Below are 13911 nucleotides of genomic sequence, written 5' to 3' on the forward strand. Positions count from 1 at the left end.
TTTGCAATACATTTTTTTAGTTTTCTATTTTATTTTCTTACAATTGCTGCTCCAGATTCAGTGGTTCCGATTTGTACTGTAAATTGTTTTGTTGCCGGATGTACTTCCACAACTGTACCCTCAACAAATACACAACCATCTCGACCCTCAATTAACGTCCGCACACAAACTCGAGTATCCTCCAATATCTGAAAGAGAGATAAAGAAAAGAAGTGCAATGAACCAATTATAGACATAAATTCTATCGAATTCTAAAATAAAATAGAGGAATAGTTTTAGCTTCATAAGATTCCTTGATCATGGAGAACACTTAGGTTAGATTAAGTATAATGGCATTCCGATATTTTAGACTCACATACACTATTTAGTCCATTGTGATACCATCAATGAGGGTTGCCCGATTCTATGTTTAGCTCAATGACAAGGAGACACTTGCGATATCTACACTACAGGATGTGAGACCGACTCTTCTGAGGGCAGTTATTGCGCGTTCTGATTTCCTCGGTCATCACAGTCTTTTCACATGGGCTATACACAAGGTCGCCACCACGGTTGCCACTCGAATCAAAAATAATCTAACAAAATTTGGAGAAAATTCTACCAAACAAAAAAATTTTGTCAAAATTTTATTTCTTCAGAAAATTTTGTCAACATTTTATTTCTATAAAAAATTTTGTCAAAATTTGATTTCTTTAGAAAATTTTGTCAAAATTTTATTTCTTTCATTTAATTTCTTAAGGAAATGTTGTCAAATCTTTATTTCTATAGAAAGTTTTGTCAAAATTTTATTTCTTCCATTTAATTTCTTTAGAAAATTTTGTCAAAACTTTATTTCTATAGAAAATTTTGTCAAAATTTGATTTCTATAGAACATTTTGTCAAAACTTGATTTCTATAGAAAATTTTGTAACAATTTTATTTCTATAAAAATTTTTGTCACAATTTTATTTCTATAAAAAATTTTTTCAAAATTTTATTTCTAAGAAAATTTTGTCAAAATTTTAGTTTTATAGAAAATTTTGTTAAAAATGTTATTTCTATAGAAAATTTTGACAAAATTTGAATTCTATAGAAAATTTTGTCAAAACTTGATTTCTATAGAAATTTTTTGTCAAAATGTTATTTCAATAGAAAATTATGTCAAAATTTTATTTCTTTAGAAAATGTTGTCAACATTTTATTTCGTTAGAAAGTTTGTCAAAATTTTATCAGTTTAGAAAATTTTGTCAAAACTTTATTTCTATAGAAAATTTGTGCAAAATTTTATTTCTATAAAAAATTTTGTTAAAAATTTTATTTCTATAGAAAATTTTGTCAACATTTTAATTCTATAGAAATTTTTGTCAAAATGTTATTTCTTTAGAATATTTTGTCAAAATTTTATTTCTATAGAAAAATTTTTGTCAAAACTTGATTTCTATCGAAATTTTGTGTCAAAATTTTATTTCTTTAGAAAAATTTGTCAAAACTTGATTTCTATAGAAATTTTTTGTCAAAATTTTATTTCTCTAGAAAATTTTGTCAAAATTTTATTTCTTTAGAAAATTTTGTCAACATTTTATTTCGTTAGAAAAGTTTGTCAAAATTTTATTAGTTTAGAAAATTTTTTCAAAATTTTATTACTATAGAAAATTTTTGCAAACTTTTATTTCTATAAAAAATTTTGTTAAATTTTTATTTCTTTAGAAAATTTTTGCAAAATTTTATTTCTATAGAAAATTTTTGCAAAACTTTATTTCTATAAAAAATTTTGTTAAAAATTGTATTTCTATAGAAAATTTTTGCAAAATTTTATTTCTATAGAAAATTTTTGCAAAATTTTATTTCTATAAAAAATTTTATTAAAAATTTTATTTCTATAGAAAATTTTTGCAAAATTTTATTTCTATAAAAAATTTTGTTAAAAATTGTATTTCTATAGAAAATTCTGTCAACATTTTAATTCTATCGAAAATTTTGTCAAAATGTTATTTCTATCGAAAATTTTATCAAAATTTTATTTCTTTAGAAAAATTTGTCAAAACTTGATTTCTATAGAAATTTTTTGTCAAAATTTTATTTCTCTAGAAAATTTTGTCAAAATTTTATTTCTTTAGAAAATTTTGTCAACATTTTATTTCGTTAGAAAAGTTTGTCAAAATTTTATTAGTTTAGAAAATTTTTTCAAAATTTTATTACTATAGAAAATTTTTGCAAACTTTTATTTCTATAAAAAATTTTGTTAAATTTTTATTTCTTTAGAAAATTTTTGCAAAATTTTATTTCTATAGAAAATTTTTGCAAAACTTTATTTCTATAAAAAATTTTGTTAAAAATTGTATTTCTATAGAAAATTTTTGCAAAATTTTATTTCTATAGAAAATTTTTGCAAAATTTTATTTCTATAAAAAATTTTATTAAAAATTTTATTTCTATAGAAAATTTTTGCAAAATTTTATTTCTATAAAAAATTTTGTTAAAAATTGTATTTCTATAGAAAATTCTGTCAACATTTTAATTCTATCGAAAATTTTGTCAATATGTTATTTCTATCGAAAATTTTATCAAAATTTTATTTCAATAGAAAATTTTGTGAAAATTTTATTTCTATAGATAATTTTGTGAAAATTTTATTTCTATTGAAATTTTGTGTCAAAATTTTATTTCTATAGAAAATTTTGTCAAAATTTTATTTCTATAGAAAATTTTGTCAACATTTTATTTCTTTAGAAAATTTTGTCAAAATTTTATTTCATTAGAAAATTTTGTCAAAATTTTCTTTCTTTGGAAAATGTTTGCAAAATTTTATTTCTATAAAAATTTTGTTAAAAATTTTATTTCTATAGAAAATTTTGTCAACATTTTAATTCTATAGAAAATTTTGTCAAAATGTTATTTCTTTAGAAATTTTGTCAAAATTTTATTTCTTTAGAAAATTTTGTCAAAATTTTATTTCTTTAGAAAATTTTGTCAAAATTTTATTTCTTTAGAAAATTTTGTTAAAAATTTGATTTCTATAGAAAATTTTGTCAAAATTTGATTTCTATAGAAAATTTTGTCAAAACTTGATTTCTATAGAAATTTTTTGTCAAAATTTTATTTCTATATATAGAAATAAAATTTTGACAAAAAATTTCTATAGAAATCAAGTTTTGTCAAAATTTTATTTTAGAAAATTTTTGTCAGAATTTTATTTCTATAGAAAATTTTTGCAAAATTTTATTTCTATAAAAAATTTTGTTAAAAATTGTATTTCTATATAAAATTTTGTCAACATTTTAATTCTATCGAAAATTTTGTCAAAATGTTATTTCTTTAGAACATTTTGTCAAAAATTTATTTCTATAGATAATTTTGTGAAAATTTTATTTCAAAATTTTATTTCTTTAGAAAATTTTGTGAAAATTTTATTTCTTTAGAAAATTTTGTCAAAATTTTATTTCTTTAGAAAATTTTGTCAAAATTTTATTTTTTTAGAAAATTTTGTCTAAATTTTATTTTCATAGAAAATTTTGTCAAAATTTTATTTCATTAGAAAATTTTGTCAAAATTTTATTTCTATAGAAAATTTTGTCAAAATTTTATTTCTTTAGAAAATGTTGTCAACATTTTATTTCTTTAGAAAAGTTTGTCAAAATTTTATTTCTTTAGAAAATTTTGTCTCTAAGGTCAGTTGTCTTTTATTTAACACAGAGTTCTCTCCCGTCCACCTGATCTGCAATATATAACATCCTAGCACTGAGTACCAACTATCACGATGTGCATTACGATTAAACTTTTTGGTAGAGTAATGGTCTTTCAATAATCCAATATTTGCCAAATTGAATCCCTCTAAAGAGTGGAAATATTTTTTGTCAGTTTCCCATACTGAGGTGTATTTACTTGTAACCCACTTGTAACCACCCAAATTGCACAAAATATATAGGGCAAAAAAATGAAGAATCACTTACATCTGCCGCAGGTGGACTTGCGTCCAATATCACATTAAAACGCCCACTATTAAGTACATCTGTATATAAATGTGTACTATTTTCTGGCGGATCAAATTCGACTATAATTGAATTTGGTGGCACATCTCCACTCAGCGATGATGAAGTGGATGAATTTGGTTGACGTGTAATGCCAGGAGCGTAATAGTTTTTCAATTTGGCCAGTACTCGTGTATTAATCCAATCTCTTAGATTAAGTACAATCTCGTCATTCGTCAACGATGATGATGATGATGATTGTGATGGCAGCACTGATGGTGAAGATGATGACATTGTTTGATGTTGCTGATGGTGATGCGATTGCTGCTGCTGTTGTTGTTGTTGTTGTTGGAGCATCTGATGGTGGTGTGAAGAGTTTACAGCAACAACATGCGGCGTTGTTTGCGCTTTGTTTTGTTGTATAAAGTTATAACGTTGTTGTCCAGCAACATTTTGTGGTTGTTGATTAATATTGTTGTAATTGCCATTACTGTTGTTGCTGTTATCATTTGACACAATTGTCGTTGATGATGACAACGAAGATGCAGATGTTATTGTTGTTGTCGTTGTACCACTACAACCCACAGCATGAGAACTAAAAAAAAAAACATAAAATTGAAGAATAATATGTTTGGGTTTAAAAAGTTTATGCTACTGTATACAGAACAAAAATTATTGGTAATAATTTTTCTATTGAATATTTGATTTTTATATATATTTAATAAATTGATTCATACATCAAATAATATTGCCGAATTTTTTCAACAAACTTTTTAGTTCATAAAAAAAAAAAATAATTAAAAACTTAATTGATTCAATTAAATTTAAAATTAATTGATTCAATTAATTTTTAATTTATTGAAACAAAAATCAATTATAGAAATCATTTGTATCAATTATTTGTTTTAATTGATCCAAACAAAAATCAATTATATAAATAGTTTGCACAGAAAAAAATATCACCAAAATATTTCCAATTAAAGTTGAAAGTTGAAGTTGAAAATTTTTTTCAATTAATAAATTGATTGATACAATTAACTTTCTAATTAAGATAGAAACATTAAGTTAATGAATGCAATTATTGAAAATTTTAAAATTTTTAATTAAAAAATTATTTGATACAATTAACTTTTTAATCAAATTAGGAAGACAAAGCCAATTAAAAAAAGTGATGAAATTTTTTTTAAATTTTTAATTAAAAATATATTTCAAACAATCAATTGTTAATCCGAATAAAAACTCTAAGCCAATTCAGAAAGTAATTGAAAATAGTTAAATTTTTTAAATAATAAATTAAATGAGTTTTGCAATCAACATCAATTAAATTTTAAATTGAATCAATTAAAAAATTTATTGAAATTTTCTAATAAAATTTTAAAATTTTTAATTAAAAAATTATTTGATACAATTAACTTTTTAATCAAATTAGGAAGACAAAGTCAATTAAAACAAGTATATACGGACGTAAGTTCGGCCAGGCCGAATCTTATGTACCCTCCACCATGGATTGCGTAGAAACTTCTACGAAAGACTGTCATCCACAATCGAACTAACATACTTGGGTTGTGGTATTTTAAAACTTCTTAACATCGTTTTCTAAATTGTGAGTTAGTCCATACGTGGTAGGAGCCACAATTGAAATATGGGGATCGCTTATATGGGGGCTATATACAATTATGAACTTGATATGGACCAATTTTTGTGTGATTGGGGATTGATTTATCTGAGGGCTATATATAACTATAGACCGATTTGGACCTAGTTAGACATGGTTGTTAACGGCCATATACTACCACAATGTACCCAATTTCAACTGAGTCGGCTGAATTATGCTCCTCCAAGAGGATCCAAAACCAAATCTCGGGATCACTTTATATGGGGGCTATATATGATTATGGGCTGATATGGACCACTTTTGGCATGGCTGTTAAATATCATATACTACCACCACGTACCAAATTTCAACCAGATCGGATGAATTTTGCTTCTCCAAAAGGCACCAGAGGTCAAATCTGGGGATCGGTTTATATGGGGGCTATATATAATTATGGACTGATATGAACCAATTTCTGCATGGTTGTTGGATACCATATACTGACATCACGTACCAAATTGCAACCGAATCGGATGAATTTTGCTCTTCCAAGGGGCTCCGGAGGTCAAATCTGGGGATCGGTTTATATGAGGGCTATATATAATTACGGACCGATTTCGACCAATTTTTGCATGGGTGTTTGAGGCCATATATTAACACCACGTACCAAATTTCAACTGAATCAAATGAATTTTGGTCTTCCAAGAGGCTCCAGAGGTCAAATCTGGTGATCGGTTTATATGGGGGCTATATATATTTATGGACCGATGTGGACCATTTTGTGCATGGTCATTAGAGAACATATACTAACACCATGTACCAAATTTCAGCCGGATCGGATGAAATTTGCTTCTCTTAGAGGCTCCGCAAGCCAAATCGGGGTATCGTATATATAATTATTGACCGATGTGGACCAATTTTTGTATAGATGTTAGAGACCATACACTTACACCATGTACCAAATTTCAGCCGGATCGGGTGAAATTTGCTTCTTTTAGAGGCTCCGAAAGCCAAATCGAGGGATCGGTTTATATGGGGGCTATATGTAATTATGGACCGATGTGGACCAATTTTTGCATGGTTGCTAGAGATCATATGGTGACACCATGTACCAAATTACAGCCGGATCGGATGAAATTTGCTTCTCTTAGAGTCCCCGCAAGCCAAATTTGGGGGTCCGTTTATATGGGGGCTATACGTAAAAGTGAACCGATATGGTATGCAATACCATCCGACCTACATCTATAACAACTACTTGTGCTAAGTTTCAAGTCGATAGCTTGTTTCGTTCGGAAGTTAGCGTGATTTCAACAGACGGACGGACGGACATGCTCAGATCGACTCAGAATTTCACCACGACCAAGAATATATACGTTATGGGGTCTTAGAGCAATATTTCGATGTGTTACCAACGGAATGACAAAGTTAATATACCCCCATCCTATGGTGGAGGGTATAAAAAGTGATGATTTTTTTAAATTTTTAATTAAAAATGTATTTGAAACAATCAATTGTTTATCCGAACAAAAACTCGAAGCCAATTCAGAAAGTAATTGAAAATAGTTATCTTTTTTTTAAATAATAAATTAAATGAGTTTTGCAATCAACATCAATGAAATTTTAAATTGAATTAATTAAAAAATTTATTGAAATTTGCTAATAAAATCAATTAATTTTTTAATGAAGAATTTTTTCTATGCCCAATTAAAACTGTGATTGATACTATCATTTTCGTGGTTGAAGACATTTCAATTAAAAAATTAATTAGATCAATTAATTTCGTGATTGAATCAGAAAATTTTTTTGTGTGTGTATCAACTATTATTTGTAATTGGATCACTTATTTTTTTTTTTTTAAGTGGCTTTGGTGATTGATGCTATCATTTCAGAGATTGAAGCAGTTTCAATTAAAAAGTAATTAGGTCCATTAACCCTCTAATGCCCAATCCCGCCTGTAGGCGGGCTACGTAAAATCAGGAAGCTTTTAGTAAAACACGCGTTAAGACAACAAAAATGGGTAATATAAAAAGAAAACTTAGTAAAATCTGTTCAAGAGGCTTTGCAGCATATACTGAATTTTACCGCATAAATTTTTCATTGTTTCATTTTCTTGCTTTTGTGTCGTTAACATTAAATATTTAATCAGCTGGCAAAAAAATTGGGGCATTAGAGGGTTAATATGCTGATTAAATACAACAAATGTTGTCTTCTGCACACACATTTTTTTCTGATTTATTCACGAAATTAATTGATCCAATTAATTTTATAATTGAAATGTCTTCAATCACGAAAAAGATAGTATAAATCACAGTTTTAATTGGACATTTAAAAAATACTTGATTAAAAAATTAATTGATTTCAATTTTTTAATTGGCTCAATTAAAAAGTTAATTGATGTTGTTTGCAAAACTTAATTAATTTAATGGATTGCTCTAAGTTCATTTAAAAATTTATGAATTAAAACTAAAAAAACAGTTTTTTCTTTGTATCAACTAACCTTGTTATAATTGTACGTTTTTCAGGTATTTCCATGCATGTACTGGCCTTTGAAGCAATCGATACCAGAGACCCGCTACTGGTGTCATTACTATAGGCTAAAGATGTTACCGCCGCAGCACTTGCAGGAGAACCAAATTGTGTTGTGTGTATGGTGTAAATATTTTCACCTCCTACGGTACCATTCGTCGAACTTGGAGCATATCTTGTTGTTGCTCCATTTCCCATAGCATTCGTTGTGCCAATGGAGGTCGTCGTTGGATCAACGGCCGTTGAATAAGAAGCAATGGGCGATGATGATAATCCTTTGGTGGATAAGCATTTAATCTCGGATGATGATGATGATGTCGCAGATGGGGTATTGGAGTTATGGTGTGTATTGGTGGCACTATCTTGTTTAACATGGCTGTTGCCATCATTGGCCTCATCCAATTCGGATGGATCAAATTTTCGTTTCTTTGGATGTTGACGAGGTATGATGGCAGCAGCACACGAAGACGATGTAGCGATCGTCGTCGTCGTTGTATTTGTGGCGGACATTGAGGTTTGGCCAACATCGTGTTGAAGTAATTGATGTTGATGTTGTTGTTGTTGCTGATTTATGGTCAAATCGTTTGGTAGATTAGACGACGATGACGACAATGATGTTAAATTATTGTCGTTTATTGTTGAAGTAGCTAGAGCTGATGATGTTGTAGATGCTGATGAAACTGCTGCTGATGTTGTTGTTGCCACCGCCGATGATGGTGTTACCATTTTGTAGGGCGTTAAAGCCTTCTCAACAGCGAGACTTGTCTAGTTTCCTCTACTCTTTTCCCTCCCTTCTTTTCTACTTGTTAGTATTCCTTTTTTTGTAGTAGTTCTAAATAATGGCGATATTTTTAGATATTTCTGCTGCTTAAAACAAAAAAATAATACTGATATCTGAAATCTTTATCCATTAAGAATTCAGTAGTTGTGTAGAATGTTATGAGAAATCCATCATTTTAAGCAGCATTTGTTGCACGCAACGACATTGCAACATACTGGATGCTGCAATGACCATGTCGTTAAATTGTCGCCTGACAGAAACACCACGTTTACAACATTATGGCAAATAAAAAGGGATTGTTTTTATTTATTTTTTTTTTTTTTTGTGGCTCTGGTATATGAAAATATAGGCAACCTGAAACGATAAGAATAATAAGAAATCAATTAATATAAAATGAATTATACTAGGAGTTTAATCCTAGAAGGTTGGCCACAATTTACTATGCTTAAAAGCTCAAAAACTCCAAAGTAAAGCAAAGTGTATCGCGTCATAAATCGTTATACTCATACCGGTAGCGTTGCCTCTCGAGACAAAAATAATCTACCAAAATTTTATGAAAAAACTACCAAACAAAAAAGCTCGAGTAATAATTAATTGTAAATTAAGTCAAAAAAAAAAATAATATTTTACTAAATTTTAAACCTATAGAAAATTTTGACAATATTTTATTTCTATAGAAAATTTTATCAAAATTTTATTTCTGTAGCAAATTTTATCAAAATTTTATTGCTGCAAGTAGAGGATGCTGATGAGAAATGTGGTAATTCCGAAACGTGCGTGCATCCAACCATTCTTTTCCTCTGTTGGTTAAGTTACTCTTGTAGTTTAGTCAACGCAATAGTTTTTAAGCTGAGATCAAAATAACAAATATAGAAATTTTTGTCAAAATTTTATTTTTATAGAAAATTTTGTCAATATTTTATTTCCATATTTTTATTTTTATAGAAAATTTTGACAAAATTTTATTTTTGTAGAAAAGTTTCTAAAAATGTTATTTCTATAGAAAATTTTCTCAAAATTTTATTTCTATAGAGAATTTTGTCAAAAACTGTCAAAGTTTTATTTCTCTAGAAAATTTTGTCAAAATTGTATTTCTATAGAAAATTTTGCCAAAATTTTATTTCTATAGAAATTTTTTTCAAATATTTATTTCTATAGAAAATTTTGTTAAAATTTTATTTCTATAGAAAATGTTGTCAAAATTTTATTTCTATAGAAAATTTTGTCAAAATTTTATTTCTATAGAAAATTTTGTCAAAATTTTATTTCTATAGAAAATTTTGTCAAAATTTTATTTCCATAGAAATTTTGTCAACATTTTATTTCTATAGAAAAATTTGTCAAAATTTTATTTCTATAGACAATTTTGTCAAAATTTTATTTCTACAGAAAATTGTTCCTCCAAATTTTATTTCTATAGAAAATTTTGTCAAAATTTTATTTCTAAAGAAAATTTGATCAAAATTTTATTTCTATAGAAAATTTTGTTAAAATTTTATTTCTATAGAAAATTTTGTCAAAATTTTATTTCTATAGAAAATTTTGTTAAGATTTTATTTCTATAGAATATTTTGTCAAAAGTTTATTTCTATAGAAAATTTTGTCAAAATTTTACCTCTATAGAAAATTTTATCAAAATTTTATTTCTATAGTAGATTTTATCAAAATTTTATTTTTATAGAAAATTTTTGCAAAATTTTATTTTTATTGAAAATTTTGTAAAAATTTTATCTCTATGGAAAATTTTGTCAAAATTTTATTTCTATAGAAAATTTTGTCAAAATTTTATTTCCATAGAAAATTTTGTCAAAATCTTATTTCTATAGAAAATTTTTGCAAAATTTTATTTTTACTGACAATTTTGTCAAAATTTTATATCAATAGAACATTTTTGCAAAATTTTATTTCTATAGAAAATTGTTCCTCCAAATTTTATTTCTATAGAAAATTTTCTCAAAATTTTTTTTCTATATAAAATTAAATAAAAAAAAAAATCAAATTTTTTTTCTATAGAAAATTTTATTTCTATAGAAAATTGTTCCTCCAAATTTTATTTCTATAGAAAATTTTCTCAAAATTTTATTTCTATATAAAAAAAAAAATTCAAAATTTTATTTCTATAGAAAATTTTGTCAAAATTTTATTTCTATAGAAAAATGTTGTCAAAATTTTATTTCTATAGAAAATTTTATCAAAATTTTATTTCTATAGAAAATGTTATCAAAATTTTATTTCTATAGAAAATTTTTGCAAAATTTTATCTCTATAGAAAATTTTGTCAAAATTTTATTTCCATAGAAAATTTTATTTCCATAGAAAATTGTGTCAAAATTTTATTTCTAAAAAAATTTTTTGCAAAATTTTATTTTTATTGACAATTTTGTCAAAATTTTATATCTATAGAACATTTTTGCAAAATTTTATATCTATAGAAAATTGTTCCTCCAAATTTTATTTCTAAAGAAAATTTCTATATAAAATTAAATAAAAAAAATTCAAAATTTTATTTCTATAGAAAATTTTGTTAAAATTTTATTTCAATAGAAAATTTTTGTCAAAATTTTATTTCTATAGAAAATTTTATCAAAATTTTATTTCTATAGAAAATTTTCTCAAAATTTTATTTCTATAAAAGATTTTGTCAAAATTTTATTTCTATAGAAAATTTTATCAAAATTTTATCTCTACAGAAAATTTTTGCAAAATTTTTTATCTATAGAACATTTTTGCAAAATTTTATTTCTATAGAAAATTGTTCCTCCATATTTTATTTCTATAGAAAATTTTCTCAAAATTTTATTTCTATATAAAATTAAATATAAAAAAATTCAAAATTTTATTTCTATAGAAAATTTTGTAAAAAATTTATTTCTATAGAAAATTTTGTTCAAATTTTATTTCTATAGAAAATTTTGCCGAATTTTTTTTCAATAGAAAATTTTGTCAAAATTTTATTTCTATTGAAAATTTTGTCAAAATCTTATTTCTATAGATTTTCTCAAAATTTATTTTGCAAAATCTAAGCTGTAATTTGAAATATATCTATCTGAATAGCCTATTAACCAAAAAAATTTGGAAGATGTACTCACTCCCAATGATGTTCTTTATTTTAACTACACAGGAAGTTCTTTTCATTCTATTTGTTATAACATGTTTTTTTCATATTTTTAATAGTTAATATTTTAACTTGTTTTGTTTCAAATTGGTTAAAAACAAAAAAAAAATTCAAAATTTTATTTCTATAGAAAATTTTGTCAAAATTTTATTTCTATAGAAAAATGTTGTCAAAATTTTATTTCTATAGAAAATTTTATCAAAATTTTATTTCTATAGAAAATGTTATCAAAATTTTATTTCTATAGAAAATTTTTGCAAAATTTTATCTCTATAGAAAATTTTGTCAAAATTTTATTTCCATAGAAAATTTTATTTCCATAGAAAATTGTGTCAAAATTTTATTTCTAAAAAAAATTTTTGCAAAATTTTATTTTTATTGACAATTTTGTCAAAATTTTATATCTATAGAACATTTTTGCAAAATTTTATATCTATAGAAAATTGTTCCTCCAAATTTTATTTCTAAAGAAAATTTCTCAAAATTTCTATATAAAATTAAATAAAAAAAAATTCAAAATTTTATTTCTATAGAAAATTTTGTTAAAATTTTATTTCAATAGAAAATTTTTGTCAAAATTTTATTTCTATAGAAAATTTTATCAAAATTTTATTTCTATAGAAAATTTTGTAAAAAATTTATTTCTATAGAAAATTTTGTCCAAATTTTATTTCTATAGAAAATTTTGCCGAATTTTATTTCAATAGAAAATTTTGTCAAAATTTTATTTCTATTGAAAATTTTGTCAAAATCTTATTTCTATAGATTTTCTCAAAATTTATTTTGCAAAATCTAAGCTGTAATTTGAAATATATCTATCTGAATAGCCTATTAACCAAAAAAATTTGGAAGATGTACTCACTCCCAATGATGTTCTTTATTTTAACTACACAGGAAGTTCTTTTCATTCTATTTGTTATAACATGTTTTTTTCATATTTGTAATAGTTAATATTTTAACTTGTTTTGTTTCAAATTGGTTAAAAACAGTTTAAGAATTCATAAAATGGTACAAATTATTTAAATTTTGTCGAAAATGTGCTAAATCCAATCTGAAAAAAGTGTGCAGTTTTGAAAATATTTGAGGTCAAACGTTTCAGACAAGCGTTAGAATCCATTAAAAAATTATAAAAATTAGTTATTTGACAAAATATCACAGAATTTTTTAATTTACATCCAAAACATTGAATACGGATCACACCTAAAGAAGTGATGGAAATTCAGTGCACCGGCTTTTGAAATGGAGGACTTCCGTCCTATGACAAGCCCATGTTAAATTCATCGCTTCTGCACCCAGAAAAAAGGGGCTTAATACCAACTGAACTTTATTTTAGTTCATGAAGATTATTTGATTTTAGTTAAATTTTGCACAATATGAGTAAATGTTCCTTATTTGAATAATTTTTTGCTAACTTTAATGACGTGAACTAAAAATAAGAAAAAAAAGTTGTATACAAATATAGTGCACAATTTTACTGAAAAATGAAATAGTTCATATTTTCCTAAAATGGTACAATTTTGCTTAAATTGAGTTCATAAGTCTCTCAAATTTTAACAATTTTTAAATCCACTTTTTTTTCAACATATGAAATTTTCTTAAACAACAGAAAAAAATTAATTATTTAAAAAAAAATTCTTCAATTTGACAAAAAGTATTAACTTATTTGTAACATGTTGCAATTAGAAAACTTTTTAGTTAAAATTTTCTAAAATAAACCTACATTTTCTTTCACGGTGGGTTCACTTTTTTTTGTGTGTGCGTCAATTTTGCACCACTGCCGGATCCAAAAAGAACATTTTCATTACTTTTTTTGCGACGCTTTTTTTGCTAGGAAGTAATAAAATACTCAAAATTTAACTCAATTTTTAAATTGACAAAGATTTGGCCTTTTTTTTCTTTTCACTCAAAATGCTAATGGATTTTCCAGTATTTTTTTAAATATATTTTA

At 24.8% G+C, this 13911-nt stretch overlaps 1 protein-coding gene across 1 annotated transcript in view; it reads right to left on the reverse strand.

The window, feature by feature from the left end:
- cic (Putative transcription factor capicua) overlaps positions 1-13911 on the reverse strand; it is a 134368-nt gene that overhangs the window by 36836 nt on the left and 83621 nt on the right. The window contains exons 4-6 of the mRNA XM_075290350.1: positions 8039-9202; positions 3930-4542; positions 42-188 (exon numbers count right to left, since the gene is read on the reverse strand). Of these exons, the coding sequence (XP_075146465.1) occupies positions 42-188; positions 3930-4542; positions 8039-8793 (1515 nt within the window). The 5' untranslated portion in view covers positions 8794-9202. The remainder of the gene's footprint in view (positions 1-41; positions 189-3929; positions 4543-8038; positions 9203-13911) is intronic.

Source organism: Haematobia irritans, chromosome 1 (assembly GCF_050003625.1).
Source record: "Haematobia irritans isolate KBUSLIRL chromosome 1, ASM5000362v1, whole genome shotgun sequence".
NCBI classification, from domain to species: Eukaryota; Metazoa; Arthropoda; class Insecta; order Diptera; family Muscidae; genus Haematobia; species Haematobia irritans.